General features: G+C 41.6%; 2 protein-coding genes across 2 annotated transcripts; both read left to right on the forward strand.

Annotated features, from left to right (window-relative positions):
- The first annotated feature begins 2,326 nt into the window (after positions 1–2,326).
- Positions 2,327–5,073, forward strand: lbx1b (ladybird homeobox 1b). Its single transcript, XM_080520585.1, has 2 exons — positions 2,327–3,047; positions 3,558–5,073. The coding sequence occupies exons 1-2, from the start codon at positions 2,720–2,722 to the stop codon at positions 4,043–4,045; spliced, it is 816 nt and encodes a 271-aa protein (XP_080376711.1). The 5' UTR covers positions 2,327–2,719; the 3' UTR covers positions 4,046–5,073.
- Positions 5,074–10,316: 5,243 nt separating this feature from the next.
- On the forward strand, positions 10,317–14,723 carry cenpk (centromere protein K). Its single transcript, XM_080520587.1, has 10 exons — positions 10,317–10,380; positions 10,595–10,696; positions 11,542–11,598; positions 12,562–12,625; positions 12,706–12,752; positions 12,844–12,926; positions 13,011–13,109; positions 13,183–13,321; positions 13,405–13,458; positions 14,134–14,723. The coding sequence occupies exons 1-10, from the start codon at positions 10,378–10,380 to the stop codon at positions 14,287–14,289; spliced, it is 804 nt and encodes a 267-aa protein (XP_080376713.1). The 5' UTR covers positions 10,317–10,377; the 3' UTR covers positions 14,290–14,723.
- Positions 14,724–17,245: the final 2,522 nt, after the last annotated feature.

Below are 17,245 nucleotides of genomic sequence, written 5' to 3' on the forward strand. Positions count from 1 at the left end.
AAAATGGCCACAATGTGGACGGTTCCCCCCCCACCCCTGCAGCTGTCTAATCGCAGCCTAAGCCTGCAGTGACCACTGTGTCTCCTCCTGCAGCAGGTCACTAGACGCACACCGCCGACCGGCTCTTTAAGCTAACAGACCGCAGTGTGGAAGGCCTAAATCAACACCTGGTTGGGAAGCGCCACAGTCGCCGTGTCGTTCTGCACGCAGGGATTACACAGCGTCGTAACTGCATTACACGTATCGGATTATGGTAGATCTGGCTTTTTAAGGCTTTTTTTCTTTTTTTATTGCAGATAGAAACTGAATACCAAATCTTCTCGGGTCAATCCAGAATATCATTACCAGTTGGAGCTCAGTGACAGTCAATAGCGTGCAGGCAGGGTGGTTTTCAGGCCAGTCAGCGGAGCAGTGTGAAGTGTCCCTGCCAGAAAACGTCCGCCACACAGTCTAGTAACTTAAGAGATTAAGTTGAGTGGCTAAAGGAGAGCTGGGAGGCAGGACATGGTGTTGACCTTGGCAAGCGTGACACAGACGAGATGACACAACACCACAGATATCTGTCTTTTAATAAATAGGCTCTGGACCCCATAATCCTCTGGAAGCACAAACATTGACATTTCTTGCAGATTTTGGTCGTTTGGATTTGATTTTTCGCAAGATGGATTCAAATCCTGTTTACTGTGTTTATACATTTGTATGTATGTTTGTGAGGGGTTGAAACGTGAAGCATTGCTATCATTAGCATCTCTGTTTCTGTGCAGCTAAATTATCCCTCATGAGGTATTATATTACAGTATGCATTAATCAAACTGGTTTAAATAAGCTTGTGTGTTAGCTGTTAATGCCTTGATATGTGTAAGTATTTTTATTATATTATCCTGATAATTGTATCTATTTAAAAAAAACAGATATCTTTTAAATAACTAACTGATAATTAAAATGGGAAAGTTGCTTATAGTTGAATAAAACAGTCAGAAAGAGATCCCATTCTTCATTATCTGCCTTTTTCCCCCCATCATAACCTGATAAGGTAAAACTGGCCACATAACTTCAGATTGGCCTTTGCAAACTGACAGCAACTCTTATTTTACCCCTCTTAAAAACAGAAACATAAATGGAGGCTTTAACTCAAAGTCCCCAGTTGCTTGTATTTTTCATTTATATCGCTTCTCTTTTTAGTGTATTGTTTGGTTTTATTTTCTCTATAATGTTACAGTCAAGTAAACAGCAACATATTGAAATGAAAAAAAAAAAAATATATATAAAAACGAATACAAACACCCGATGTTTCAATAAATAGAATTAGTTTAAAATACAGTATTTACTCTCTTCATAAACGTCACCTCGTTTGCTGTTTGCAACATGATAACAGCAAAAATAATTGACATCATTTTGATCGGATTTTAGATGTAAAACTAATCCAAACTAACAGTAACAAAACAAAATGCATTAACAACACAAAATACAACAAAACAATAATAATAATAATAATAATAAAAATAATAATAATAATAATAATAATAATAATAATAATAATAATAATAATAATAATAATAATAATAATAATAATAATAATTGAAACATTTGTTAGAAAAACTCGATTTTAGTGTAAAAAGCCCGAATTGTCCCAAAATGGAATGAAAAGGAAGCCATCACCTATCACGTCAGACGTGGAGGACGCGGGGAGTTTTGAGAAGGAAATGAAATATTTCTCGGATGATATAAAAGGAGCCTTTTCGCCTGAGTTATGGCCCGGTGTGGAGTCGCTGAGAGGGATGCATGCTGCTCCTTCTCTCCGCCCCAGAGGAGGAATCATCAGAGCTGATATATGGCCCAGCTCTACATTACCTTTACAAAACAAAGGATCATCCACGCTTTGGGTCGAGGAGAAAATCCTTCTGACTAAAGCTGCTGCATGTCAAGTAAAGCATCCAGACAATCCCAATATTTTTTTTTTAAATAAAAAAAGAAAAACAAGTGCTGCTGAGCTGGACTTTAACGCGTAAAATGGCATAAATGGGCTACAGATTGTGATTTTTCTCACCCCATCTCTCTCTCTCTCTCTCTCTCTCTCTCTCTCTCTCTCTCCTCTCTCTCTCTCTTCCTCTCTCTCTCTCTCTCTCTGCTACCCCTCATTTACCCCATATACCTATTCTGGTATCTCACCACACGACTAAATTAGACCAAAGATGATAAGAGCACAAAGCATTATAATTCCGCCGGGCTCCTCCTCCTTCCAGCCATGCGTCCTAATTAATGGGACACCCCCAGTCGCAAAAAGCCCCGCACTGGACTGCAACATAGTCAAAGAGTGAAAGGGAAGAGGGCGAAAGTGCCACTGGAGATAATTGATTACCTACCAATCAATGATAACTTGTTAGTAATCGTCAACTCTTTGGACCTCGCCATTTTCAAGGAGGCATCTCACTCCTGCGGACTTGCGCTGCTCCCGAGGATCGACACTTTGAACACATCCCACTTTGGAATAAGATTTTCTTCCTCCTCATTCTCCCCTCCTTGTCTTTCTTTGTGCGTGTGTGTGTGAATGTGTGCGTGTGTGTGATTTTTCCTCCCTTCGATTTGTTATGTGACTTTTTTCTTGTTGGTTTTCCTCCCCTCCTCGATCGCCTCGCTTCTTTTTTTTAAAAGCCGAAATATCCCAACTGCGGTCCTAAAAAAAACAAAAAAAAAAACAACAAACTCTTGCGTACAACCAATGATGACATCCAAAGAAGTGGCCAAATGTGATGCAGTGGAAAACAGGAGGCGAAGTCCGCTGGACCACTTGCCGCCTCCTGCCAACTCCAACAAGCCGCTGACCCCCTTCAGCATCGAGGACATCCTCAACAAACCGTCCGTGAAACGAAGTTACACAATTTGCGGCACAGCTCATCTCATCTCGTCGTCTGAGAAGCACCGTCCGTCCAGCATCCCCCTGTCCAGCCGCGCTCTGCTCAACCAGACCTCGCCGCTCTGCGCGCTGGAGGAGCTCGCCAGCAAGACCTTCAAGGGGCTGGAAGTCAGCGTGCTGCAGGCTGCGGAAGGTAAAAATAAATAAATAAATAAATACATCCTGAGACTAAAATTCAATTTTCGGAAAAATACAAAAAAAAAATCTTATTCCAGGGCCTGAGCCAGACGGATTATATTGTTGGTGGTTAGTATTTTGTTGTGAGTATAGATGAAATAATAATAGGCTTGTTAAATAAGTCAAAGTATTTATTTATTAATTTTTTTTACTCGTGCGTATTTTATGTTTTAAATAGCAAATCGAACAAAGACGTGTTAATTGTTCCAAGCCGGTCCTCAAAGAAATAAATCGCCACCGCGTTTCTTTAATTTGATGGCCTCTTGTGTCTGGTGCTCAGTATTTCCCAGTGGTGTCTGTGTAATATTCTTCTAAGTACCTATTCCCTCAAGAACCGGGGCATTTGTGCTTCTCGCACAGTAACGTTTTCACGCTTATTTCTGGGCTCGGGCTGCTTTTACGCGCACGGAGCGCAGCGGGCGCATCCTTTCACTCAGCCTCTCCTCATCCTCTCACCCCCTCACAGGCCGGGACGGGATGACTCTGTTCGGACAGAGAACCACCCCGAAGAAGCGTCGGAAGTCTCGGACTGCGTTCACCAACCACCAGATCTACGAGCTGGAGAAGCGCTTCCTTTACCAGAAGTACCTGTCCCCCGCAGACCGGGACCAGATCGCGCAGCAGCTGGGCCTGACGAACGCGCAGGTCATCACGTGGTTTCAGAACCGGAGGGCCAAACTAAAACGGGACCTGGAGGAGATGAAGGCCGACGTGGAGTCGGCCAAGGCCGTCGGCCAGGTCCCCCTGGACAAGCTCGCCAAGCTGGCGGACCTGGAGAAATGCGCCAATGGCACGCTGGGCCACCCGCGAGGCGAGTCCCCGGCGCGGGGAGGCCCGCAGGAGCGCGAGCTCGCTCAGAAACTGAGGACGTCGCCGCTGTCTCCGTTCTCAGACCACACAACGAGCAAGGAGTGCTCGGAGGACGAGGACGTGGAGATTGATGTGGATGACTGATGGCGCGGCGAGGGGCTGGAAGGTCAACGGACACAAAAAGACGATGAAAAAAAAAAACAAACAAACAAAAAAAAAAAAGACCCCAGCGAGGACTTGTAACTTACTGCTTATATTGTATACCATATCTCAGAACATGTACCAAAATGTAATGACTTTTATATCGGCGCAGATAGACCTATTCATAGTGAAGCATGAACACAGAACAAGAAATATGCAGTGGTATTTTACTATGTATTCATTAACAAACTCTTACTCCGTTCGATCAAAGCAATATGGTCTAAAAGGATATTTTATTTTCATTTGGTTTGGGCTTTTATGTTACAGTACAGGTCTACACACACACACACACACACACACACACACACACCTGTTTCAGCATCAGGCCTCACACACCACGGCGAAAATCCTCCATGTTTCCATATTTTTGCATGTAAATGCATGATTTGATTTGTGATCATTGTCTATTTATTTTTTACTTTACTTTTCCTTTCTTTTCTCTGTTAATTTAAATTTCTTTTCTATTTTTCTTTTTTTATTATTATTATTATTATTATTATCTGTGAGCCAAATCGCCATCGAGTCACTGTCACTGCCGACACGATGCTCCTCCTCATCCTCCTCCTCCTCTTCCTCTTCTTCATCTTTTTGGCTGTAAACCTCCGACTTCAGTTCATATTGGGCGTCCCGAAGCTGCAGTGCATGATGATGATGGTGTTGATGATGATGATGATGATGATGATGATGATGATGATGATGATGATGATGATGATGATGATGATGATGATGATGATGATGACGACGATCGGAAAGGTGAACTCGGACATTCGCGGCTCTGCGTCTTAACGGGAACGCTCCAGCGACGACGACGCGCAAGCGGTGAATTAATATTGCGGTGATTTTGACGAGCTGTAGGCTACTTTTTAGAGTTATTGTTTGGATACAATAGATTTACAGTTATAAAAATTTTGTTATGTTTTGTACACCTGTAAGTGCCTTTCTAAAATCAGGACATTATTTGAAAAACCAATGCACAGACTGTAATGTAAATAGGCTACTATGGGAATAAAAATTGCTTTTCTGAATATTTCCTTTACGTTGTAATTCTTGGATTAATGCCGAGGTTGTTTTTTTATTTTTTATTATTGTGAACAATGTTTTCTTTTTTCTTTCTTTTTCTTTTTTTTCTTAATTGAGCATAGAAAAAATGATCTCGGTGCCAAATCTGTGCGTGTGAGCGCATCAAAAGCCTCCTATTTAGAGTTATTATGCTGAACTATTTTGTCTCTTTTGTGTCCTTTTCTACTACGACGCTCTAAACATTTTGTGGCCCGGAATCTAACAACCCCTTTCACGCGCTAAATGCGTATCGTGGCTTCTTGACCCGCAGACGTGTTTCCCCATTCGTGGCAAAAATTTATGTGAGAAACACAAATCTGGTGCCGGGGAGAAAAAAAGACGAGGATGCCACAAAAAAACACAAAGTTTTGGGCCAGTTTCCCCGGGTCCTCTATAGAGGCTCTTTTTTTTTTTTTTTTTTTTTTTTTGTTCTGCCGTACTGGGGCCGTAATTTTGTGCGTAAAGCATGAAAAGTGGGGACAAATGAGCAGCGTTCCCTGATGGGACGAGCCACAAAGGCGCAGGGCCGATCCCCCGCAGGCTCCAATACTGAGACAAGTGTGTCCCACCGCACAGAAAGGACGCAAACGTTTGGAAGCCATATGGTTTCAGAAATTTCCTCACAATTTCAGACAATTTGATGGATTGAGTTAACCCTCCTTTTAAACAGTTTAACTGGGCGCGAACAAAGGCCATAATGCCTACATAGACTCTCCCTTCACGAGGGCATCTGCGGCTATTAATGTCTCGGGCCCTTTCTTCGCCTGGCGTTTTGAACAAGTCAATGAATTACAATGAAACTGCCCCTTTTCTGTGAGCCGCTTGTCTTTCTCTGCTTCTTAGGCCCTGGAATAATATGTTTGACTTCTGTCCAAAAAGCGTTTTCTAAACAAGAAATGGATTTTTGTTGAAAGTGTTTTTAATGTTAAGTAGGGAGCCATAAAGAGTTTGGACTGTGACATTTATGCCAAAAGTCTGGTTAGGGAGCCTTTTGTTTGTTTGTTTTCTTCTCATCGGGGTTTTTTTTTTTCTTCCTCTTCTTCTTCTTTTCTCTCCTCTGCCTCTTTTTTGCCTTTTTGCGTCTTTTGTTTTTAAGAAGTTTAATGAAGCTGAAAACACGCTGATGTGAGAACTCAAAGGGAAACCTCCCGTTTAACCCCTCTTTGTTAACGCAGACGATAAGTAGAGCTGTCTTCTTCTGTGCTGTGTTTTTATGTGCTCGCTCCTTTCTTTCTTTCTTTCTTTCTTTTTTTTTGGTACTGTTTTAATTTATATATATATTTATTTATTCGGGTCCACCTGAATGAGTTTACAGACCTGTAATCACTTTACATGACCGATGCTATTGTAAATTCTCTGCAGGCAAATTAGTCCTATAAAAATATTCTGTGACACTTTATCCCCTCATTTTGCATTTATAAATAGTGTGGATTATAGCAGATTGTAATGTCACGATGTGTCAACAGCCGTAATTAATCCTGTGGCTGGGTTGTCATTTATAAATAGTTTATCTGAAAGGAGATAGGAGAACCTATTCATTGCCTGCAAATGCCTCTGAAGAAATGTTTATTTATTTATACTCTTTATACATGTAAATTAGGATAAAGTAAAGAAGCGACGTTCGTATTTATGGAGGTTTACATATAAGGTAAGCCGCCATTAAAAAAAAAATCGATTTAATTCAATTATTTTTTAAATTGACCTGCAAATATGAACATGTCAAACTTATTTGTGTGCGTGTGTGTGTGAGTGTGTGTGTGTGTGTGTGTGTGTGTGTGTGTGTGTGTGCGTGCGCCCGCGCGCGCGCGGAGAGATAGCCAGATTCTGAATCAAGCATATTTATGAAGGGAGGGAGTGTTAAGGCAGGCTCAGTTTATGGATTTCACTTGCTTATTTTATGAGGACTTGTCAGGCAGGCCCGGTGATAAGTAATACTACAGTCTGAGGGACCACTTCGTGGTAATTAATCTGGAGGTCTTAAGTGTATTTCAGTATTTCACTTCAAGATAGGAAAAAAAAAAATCACTACTTCAATCGTCCGGAAAATTGAAGTTTGATGCATGAGTCCCTACTGAAACAATAGTACAGCCCTCTCTCTTTTCATCTCTTTTCCTCCCCTGTTAATGCTCTCTCTCTCTCCCTTGCTCCCCCACCTCTCTCTCTATCCCTCCCTCTTTTTATTATTTGCACCTTGTGGAAAACTGTGTCAGGTGCAAAGTGCAAACTAATATTTGAGGCACTGGTGGAGTGACAACAGAAAGAGCATTAAAATGAATTAGGTAGATGTTTCTCACCTTGTCAGCTGAAAAACAGGACAAATAAGGAAGAAAAAATGAGAAACAATCTTCAAATATTGTCATTATTATTATTATTATTATTATTATTATTATTATTATTATTATTATTATTGCTGAAGAAGTATAAAGTGGAGATCTGTAAATGACTTTATATTTGCCTGGAGTTAAATCACTCTATATATCTAAATAGAGCCGAAATGTAGAGTTTTAATCATGGCCTTCCTGTGGAGCCAGTTAATACTTCAAACTTCAATTTTACGGGCGATTGAACTAAGCATGTTCCTGACAGAATTGATGTATGTATTAATTTCCTTTAACTGTTGATTAATTAGGCTGCGCTGAAGGCTCAAATGGAACGGTTTGTTCAGAAAATTTGCATATTAATCAAATTCTAGTTGATCATTCAAATAATCAAGGCTGTGTGATTTTTAGAGGCTGTAGCTGGAAAACATAAAACGACTGAGAATATATTTCCTGAGACCCTTCTGCTGCTGCTGCTGCTGCTGCTGGAGGTTCACTGTATTAAAACCAAACATCCAGGAAGAATAGGCTCGAGGATTTGGAATAAACTGTTCTGCTGCAGCAAATCTGAGTTTATTTTAACATGAATACATCCAAAGAAGAGAATATATGTAGCTTATAAATAAAGAGAAATAGAGTCCAAGAGGAGAAACAGTTGCAACAAGGCTGCATTATGCTTCTGGAAACACAGGAGCATTTTCTTTACCAACTGCCACTGCAAGGCTGCAGAACACCAATCAGATGCATTGATATGTCAGAGAGGTAATCAAAAGTCTTGCAGGTAGATGAAACGACTGCTCAGCCTGATTAATACTTATGTAATGATTAAATGTTTGTAGTGGAGGCTGGTTAGTGGTAAACACATCCCCTCCACGGCTGACGATGCTGCTTAAACTCTGAAAATGAATTCAGTCTAAACGGCACCAACTTTAAGAGGCTGATATTTCTAATCAGGGATGTGAAGCAAGAGTGTAAAGAAAGTCCCAAAACATTAGAAATAATCCGGCAAGTCATTAAGCAACACGTAAATATGTCCCCCCAAAGAAAATATGGGTGGGTAATGTAAAGACAGCAACAAATGTGGTAATTGAGGAGCCATCTGGGGAAGTTATTCATAAAATCGAAGAGATGAGGGTTTGTGATAATAAAATAAATACAGTGAAATGGCAAACGTGTGAAGATGTATTCTTTCAAATGCCTGGTATTTCAAAACAGACTTTTTGAGAGAACCTTTTTTCTTTTTTGACTCTTGCAAAAAAAAACTTGAACAATGTTCAAACAAACAAACAAACAAAACAAAACACGTGACCATAGGTGACGAAAAGCTGTGAATTGCAGCTCCCTGTTTATATTCTGTGGAATGATGGGAAGGGAGCCACCTGCTGGTGAGCACCGGACACTGCAGGGACTCCTGCACGTCACCCAAATCTGATCACACACATTTACACGAAGGTTAAAGTAGATATACTGTATGGGTCATGTAGGAGTTTAATAGTGTGAGAGGGTGTTAAATCATAGAGTTTGTGTGCAGTACATGTACAGTACGTCTGGCCGTGTGGCGGTGCAGCGGTTAACACGTTCGCCTGGAATGATTCAATCTCTGTGGCATTTGCATGTTTTCCCTCTGTGGGATTTTTCGAGGTAGTTGACCCACAGTGCAAAAAAAATATATGAAAAATAAAAAAAAATGCATATGGGACCAGCTTCAGCCCAACCAATACAAACTGCAAAATAGCTCTGGTGTGATGATTTTTCAGCTCAGATGTATTCGAATGATCGTGATTTGTCCAGGATGTATTCTGACTCAAACTCAAACTCACCTGGGATCAGTTCAAGGACTTCACAGCCCCGACTTGTGTGAAGTGGTATAAATCAAAAAAATGATTTGTGGATCATCAAATAGGTATATTTCATACTTTAAAGCAGTTAGAAGAAAAATTTTGGAAGATGGAAAAGTACTGAAATTCAAAAGCTGATATTTGAAAACATCATCAAACTTTGGGTTTATTTCACCTTCAAAATCCCTGAGGTCAGTATGAGGTCAGTATGAGGTCAGTATGAGGGCCGAGGTACATGTGTACCCTCACGAGTATAGACCACCAACGGTCACACACAATCACATTCAGGTCATTTTTAGTCTCAAACACATGTTTTGTTATTGTCCTAGAGTCTGGACCCAGATCAATAAAGTTTGAGTGTAAGTAGATTTATTCACTTGGAGACCGGCATATTTAAGAAAAACCGAGATATGAAATTTTGTTGTTACTCATTTCTATTGGGGCTGCCTGTAAACTGTGTGATTTCATTCATATTAAAATTAAAAATCATTTGACTTTTTATTGGAAAAACTTGTTGTTTTAACTGTTAGATAACTTTATGCCAAAAAGCATATTCTTCTTTAAATCTATTATTCCGGATGTCCATGTTTTTGTTGTTGTAAATATTGTGGGGGGAAAACACACTTTTTCTTCACAAGTTCTAAATTTACATTTTCTCAATTGAAAAAGTAGAACTCTACTTCATGAAACTTGTACGGAAACTCAAAGCCTCCACCATGAAATGTGACTCTTTCTTTCTTTCTTTCTCTCTCTCTCTCTCTCTCTCTCTCTCTCTCTCTCTCTCTCTCTCTTTCTTTCTTTCTTTCTCCGTCTCGTTGTTAGAGGTGAATACAATTTGTCCTGTTGTTAATCTGTCATAAAATAAACAGTAAAAATGCAGAAAGCGCTCATTATGACCACGCCCCCCACCCGTTCTGCGCAGCCGCGCGCAGCTACGTCGTGCGTCATCAGCCACTCGTTCGTGCGTGCTACGTCATCAGTGCTGGCGGTATTTTGAAAAGGAAGCAGTGTTTGTTGTTTTGGTCCGTTTGGCGGATTAAAAAGTCACATTTCTATCATTATGGTGAGTCCGTGCGTCGTCTCGTGCATTAATTCATCCCGTATCTTAATGTGTGCACGTAAAAAATAAAAAAAATAAAACTCGCGGTCTTTCTGTGAACTCGGACTGAATTCACTCAGACTGCATTCGTTCAGTCGTCCAGCTTTATTTGATGAACTTTAAGTTAAAAAAAGGGACTTAAACGGAAGGACACTGAGTGGCTGTGCGTTTGTTCCAGGCGGAGGTGAGCTGGGACCGGCAGGCGGGGGGGCAGCTCTCTCAGGCGGCTCAGGCCGAGCTGATGAACCTCTGTGAGGAGCAGTTCATCCACATGGAAAAGGTAAACATTCGTCTTAATCCACGAATCTGCACTTCTTCTATTGTCAATCCGTATTATGTTCATCACCGCAGCGCTTATTCTCATGATGGGAGGTGATGCTGACACCGTCATGTTGGTGGTGATCATTTATTAGACGTGGCGTCCTCCTGCCATGTTCGTCTTGTGACCTGATGCAGTAAAGCGTTGGCCTGGAAGGACCCATCCATCCCTCTTCTAAAAGACTTTAGAAACAGTATATAACACACATATAAAGTAATTATCTTATCTTGAACCTCAGGGTCACGGCGGGCTGGAGCTGACCCCGTCCGTAGTGAGCAAGGCAGCGTACATCGTGGGCGGGTCACCGGTCGATCACACACTTGTGCAGCCCTCAAAACACTTTAGGTCGTTGGTCACATTCACCCGTTCACACACACATTCACACGCCAGTGGAGGCTGGCGCCACGCAAGGTACCAATGGGAATAATTTGGGGGTTCAGTGTTTTGCTCAAGGTCACTTCAACAGGTGGACAGACCGAGATGGGAATCTTTAGTGCTGGTCAACTTAAATGCGTCGATTAGTCATGACGTTCGTTGTCGCGTCACATCAAAGATGGTGACGTTTGGTTACCGTGGCGATGAGAGCCTGGACGGAGGACGATCTGACTTATCAGCCAAGTGTGAATGACACAAAGAGGCATCAGGAAGCCCTTTTTTTATTATTGTTCGTGAAAAAGGAGTGTGAATATCGGTGTGTTTTGGCCGATTACTGATTATTATTACTGATTATTCTCTAATGGCTATAATCCGCCCGATTAATCTGTTGATCCCAAGTTTCAATGGTGTTTTCCCGTCTTGTGTTGCAGCTTCAGAATGAGATGATACTGAGTGAACCCGATTTCAATGAAAATCCACAAGAACAGGTGAGAATATTAAATTGAAATAATTCTGTGCTTTACTCGTCCTTGAAACGATGAATGTGCTTTTGTTTGCATTTGATGCTTTGTTACACGCGTTCTTTCAAACTATTCTAATGTTATAACTTGTGTGTATGAGTGCACACTTACAAAAGAAACGTGCAAATATCTAGAGTGATGAAAGGAAATAACATCAAACCGAGAGATCAAAACATGCCTGAAACAGTAAAAGGTCGTAAGCTGGTAAATGATGTATAAGAAAGTATTCAAAATCTAAAAGTATGTTTAAAACATAAACAAAAGAGCTTAAATCTGTGGTTTTGTACGACACTGGGTGAGATTTAAGCTGACCTGTAAATGACACGGTGAAGACTGCAGGTAACAATAACGGCTCGGTTCATAGAGGTTTGACTCGGAGCAAACGGGACTACTGTTTATTTATGACTTGTCGCCACTGGCTGACATTTATTAAATATGTTTTCCTCCATTCAAGGCAGAATAAACTGTCTACGCTGACAAAAGCAGCTGTAACGGATATATGTCACACTTTTCATTCATACTTTTAACATTTATCGCAGAGAAATGTGTGCAGCCGACAGCTTCTGTGAATAATAGAGAGATAATTTGAAGATAAAACTCTAAATTGTGTTTGATGAAACAACTCGATATATAACCAGATTTACTTTAAATGTTGAAGCGTCTATGAATATGTCTTTAAAGCTCTGCGTAAACAAAGGTGGGAAATAAATAAAGTTGTTCCATGAAGCAGATTGAGCTGTATGAAAGACGCTTTATATGTAATTATTATTATAAAATGGTTAAGAAAGCTTGTATTCATTCCTCAGCGACCGAGAGGCAAAACATTTCCCTGAAATTTCAGTTTCGTTCGTATCTTTTTTTCCCTCCTCTGTGATAATCATTTTTGTTTGTTTGTTTGTTTTGTTTCTTGTGCTCGATGTCCTCGGACAGTCTGTGAATAGATTCCTGGCCACAGAAGCTGAGCTGAAGCAGTGGCTGAGCGCCGAGCCGCAGTGTAAGTCCCCGTTGGGATGTTGTGCACTTCCAGTCGCTATTGAAGGCAAAACGTGTTCACTGTCTGTTTTGTTCACCCAGTTCTGTCAGCCAGTGCTGAAATTTTGCTTCAAGCTGGAAGAGCGGAGGTATGTCTGCGCGAGAAAATCCTATTATCGCTTCAAACCTGAGAATAAATGCCTCCTTTATTCATCCGCTCCCATTTTTTCCTCTCCACAGATGCTGAAGCTGTGCAATGAACTGGAGATGGTGGCTTCCTGTTACGAAGCCCGGATCAACAAACTGAGAGAGACTAAAGAAATGTACGTCTCCATCTCGGTCCCCTGGTCGCCACACGCCGTCTATCCAGACGCTCCGTTCTGAAAGTGTTGTGCCCTGTTTCCCAGAGAACAGAAGTTGTTGGAGGAGAAGAAAAGGGTCTTCGCAGCTGCCAGGGATCACGTGGAGCGACTGAAAGCGGAGAGGGAGAAGGCGCCGGTGCTCAGGTGAGTCGGAGGCATTTCAGCAGCGCAACCAGACGTGAAGAGATTCCAAAAGTCTGCGTTCGCCCCGTGGCAGTGTGCTGCAGCTCACCAAGGAAAAGCTCCGGAAGATGAAGTCGTACCAGGAGAAGCTGACGTCCTGCCTGGGAGACGTGCTGGAGAAGCACGTTCCGTCTCTCCAGAAGGAAGTCGGCGTCAACGCCAAGAAGAAGAAGGCGAGCTGCTCTTTTCTCGCGTGAAACAGTTTCTTCATTCGCGCTCCGCCGCGCGACTCACTGCCATTTGCTTTCGCCTTCAGAACGTGGAGTACGAGATCACCGAAGACCTGATCTCGCTCAACGAAATGCTGGAGGTGGGTTTTTCCACCGTCATGTCCCTGAGCCTCACACTCACCTCTCAGTCTTTGACCGGCTTGTTTCAGTGAACATTTTTTGAGATCATTTATTTTTATCCTTACCTGTTTTTTCCATATATTTTTATTAGATTATTAACATTGTATACATTCTCCTCAACGTACAACAAACACAATAACATCATTTATGATATGGCAGTAACAAAAAAATGCTCAAATTGACAATAGAAATAAAAACATACCAGACAAATAAGTAACCATGAATGAAGTGGAAAAAAATAATGAAACCACGTGAATTATATGTATAATATGTAAACATAAATATCAAAAGGGACTACAGTGTTCTACTGTACATGATGTTGTGTATAACCTACTAACATCCTGACTGTCAAATATAGAATTAGTCTTCCCAAGATGACCTAGCATTGACTAAAGACAGAAAAAGGCACCAAGTTTTATTGAACTTGTCTCGACAACCTCTAATATTGAACTTCTAAATATACTGACATGAGGTCTTCCAACCGAGGATTTAGAAGGTGGTGGTTTCTGATCCTTAAAGGGATCCGGGACCTGTTATTTCCCGGTCCGCGTCTTTTGGACGCTCTCTACACAAACACTGATTGGTGCATTGCGGTTGGAACACGTCTCGCATTGCTCAATGTGCTGCGTCTGCAGGTGCTCATGAACAAGGTCCTCAACACGCCTCACGACCCCTACGTGACCATAGACCGAACGTTCTGGCCGCCGTACGTGGAGCTGCTGCTCCGCCACCGGATCGCCGCGAGGCACCAGGAGAACGCCTTCAAGATCCGCCTGGAGAACTTCTTCTGACGCTCCCGTCCACGTTTAATCCTCCTCCTTTGTATTTATCTCCATAATAGTTTTAATTTGTGCCTCTTTTTTTTTCTTTTTAAGGCTTTGTGGGTATTTTATTTCAGGAGCCATTGAAGTCTTTATGCACAGTATCTTTGTGCATCAGTTTGAACGTTGACCTTGAGTTTGAGGGACCCTGGTTTGAATCCCAACTGGAGAAGGAATGTCGTCTCGTCGACTGGAATAGACCCACGCTTTAAATTTAACTTCTCAAAGTCATCACATTCAATATAGATGTCTTTTTTTTAATGAATTAATTTCTGCTTTATCCTTTTGATCCCATCACACTCATAGTCTATTGTTTGGTTTGCCAGACAAGCTTGTAAATATTGTTTCAACAATTTTTCATTATGTTCACATGCATTTTTAACACCTTTAAATGTCCTGTTATAACACTGTGTATTTCTTCCTTTTTTACGTAAATTTTCAATAAACCTTTAAGATAAGATAAGATTAGCCTTTATTGATCTCACAAAGGAGAAATGTACTTGTTACATTCTGCTCTTAAGGACACTCATGAGTAGGAAAGACAAGAAATGTGCAGTTAGATAAGAATAGAGGTATCGTATATACAATGACTATCAAGAACTCTAAGGGCCAAAGGTATTTACAGTAGAAAGTAATAAGTAAAAAATAAAATAAAATAGGAGTAAAATAAAAATAAGATAAAAATCACAGACTATAATAAAGTATAATAAGTTCTAAGGGGAGCAAACTATACAGTAAGATGAAATACAAGGAAATTAAACTATGATGGGGGGGGGGGGGGGAGCAAAGTGTAGAATAAAAGTACAATAAACATACTATGGTAAAAAATAATACCAGTGTTGGCAGTGCAGGGTCAGTCCTAGTACAAGTGGTCAATTAGTGACGTAGATAAAGTGACGTAAAGTGGTATAGATGCAGGGGCTATTGCACATAGTATTGCATGTTACTTTACAGTCTTGTACAGTCTAAGAGCAGTGGGGATGAAGGACTTGCTGTAGCGCTCCGTCCTGCACTGAGGGTGTCTCAGTCTGCCACTGAGAGAGCTCCTCAGCTCCTCTACAGTCCCGTGCAGTGGGTGGGTGGTGTTGTCCATGATGGAGGTGGCCTTAACTACCACCCTCCTGTCGCTCACCTCCTTCACAGAGTCCAGGGGTCAGCCCAGGACGGAGCTGGCCCTCCTGACCAGCTTGTCCCGCTCCGTGCTGCCCGGGGCCCAGCACACGGCAGCGTAGTGGAGAGCAGAGGCCACCACAGAGTCAAACTTTAGATGTGATCTTTCTTCAACAGATTAAGAGCAAAATCAAACAATGACTGTATTCCTTCTTACTAACATTTAATAGCTATGACTCCAGCCGAAATGTTTGACCAACTTTGTGCATGAAAAATAATTGGAAAAATATTTTGACTTGGTGTTTTTATAAATTTAATATTTGTTTAAATAGGTTTAAAAAAAACCAAAAACAATTACCAGCTGACTGTAAAGACCAAAAGGAAAGCATCAGAACTACTTGAATAAAAATATTGACACAATAAATAATTTCATCATTAATATTTAGATTATTTTAGGACGTGTTTAAATAAACCAAGCGCAGTTCTTTCTTCGTAAAACAGAATATGTACATCTGCTGAAATATTTCCCTAATTTGTTGTGTAAACCAGAAAAAAAGTGTTTAGGTAGAACATTTTTTTTAATTCTTTTCCAATTTTTACCGATGTCATCGGGTTCAGCCAATCCCAATCAAGGTAGGCTCCTCCCCTTTGACTCCTCCCACAATCAGGCAGCTCTGCTCTGGCACACCAGCAAAGTACTTCCTCTTCTTCCCAAGATGGGCATGTGTGGGCGGAGCCAGTCCAGCTCACACAGACACAGCAGATTCTGAATGCAGCTCCTAGGATCCAATATTTAAATGAAAGAAAATCAAGGAAAAGCTGGATTTGGGGCAATAAACTTTGAATATAACGTTGTTGGACCAACAAGACCATGTGAAAGTGTTGAAGCTATATAAAAATACATCTTTAAAATCTTGGACTTGGACTTGGACTTGGACTTGGACTTTCTTTATTGTCATTGCAGTACATCACACAGTGAGGAACTGGCAACGAAATGTCGTTGCTTAGCAACCGGTAAAAAAAAGGCATTAAAAAAACATATTTAAATATATTTAAAAAATTAGTGCAAACAGTCAAACTGTTAAAATAAGGTGCATATGAACGATAAATAAAAGAGCAGGATGAGAAATGGGATAGATTAAACTTGAATAATTGCACAGTATGATGTTATAATGTTATTTGGTATTTAGAAGCCTGATGGCCAGGGGAAAGAAGCTGTTCTTCAGTCTGTTTGTTCTGCAGCGGATGCTGCGGAACCTCTTGTCGGATGTCAGGAGGGTGAACAGTCCAATATGGGGGTGGGTGTGGTCAGAAAGGATCCGGTGAGCTCTGGTGAGGCAGCGTGTGTCTGCAATGTCCTTAATGGGTGGTAGTGGGGTCCCAGTGATCTTCTCCGCTGTCCTCACCACACGCTGCAGAGACTTCCAGTCTGAGGCCTTGCAGTTCCCAGACCAGATGGAGATGCCGACGGTCAGCAGGCTCTCGATGGTTCCTCTGCAGAAGGTGGAGAGGATGGGAGGGGGGAGGGACACCCTTCTCATCCGTCGAAGGAAGTGTAGGCGCTGCTGGGCTTTCTTCACCAGGGACGTGGTGTGAAGTGACCAGCTGAGGTCATCTGTGATGTGTACCCCCAGGAACTTGGTGCTGCTGACGACCTCAACCGCTGTGTCGTTGATGAGGAGTAGTGTGTGACTGGGTCGGGATCTCCTGAAGTCGATGATGAGCTCTTTTGTCTTGTCGACATTCAGGAGCAGGTTGTTTGCCTTACACCAGTCCACTAGATGTTGAACCTCCTCTCTGTAGGCCAGATCGCCGT

The sequence above is a fragment of the Blennius ocellaris genome (genome assembly GCF_963422515.1).
Source record: "Blennius ocellaris genome assembly, chromosome: 3".
Classification (NCBI taxonomy): Eukaryota; Metazoa; Chordata; class Actinopteri; order Blenniiformes; family Blenniidae; genus Blennius; species Blennius ocellaris.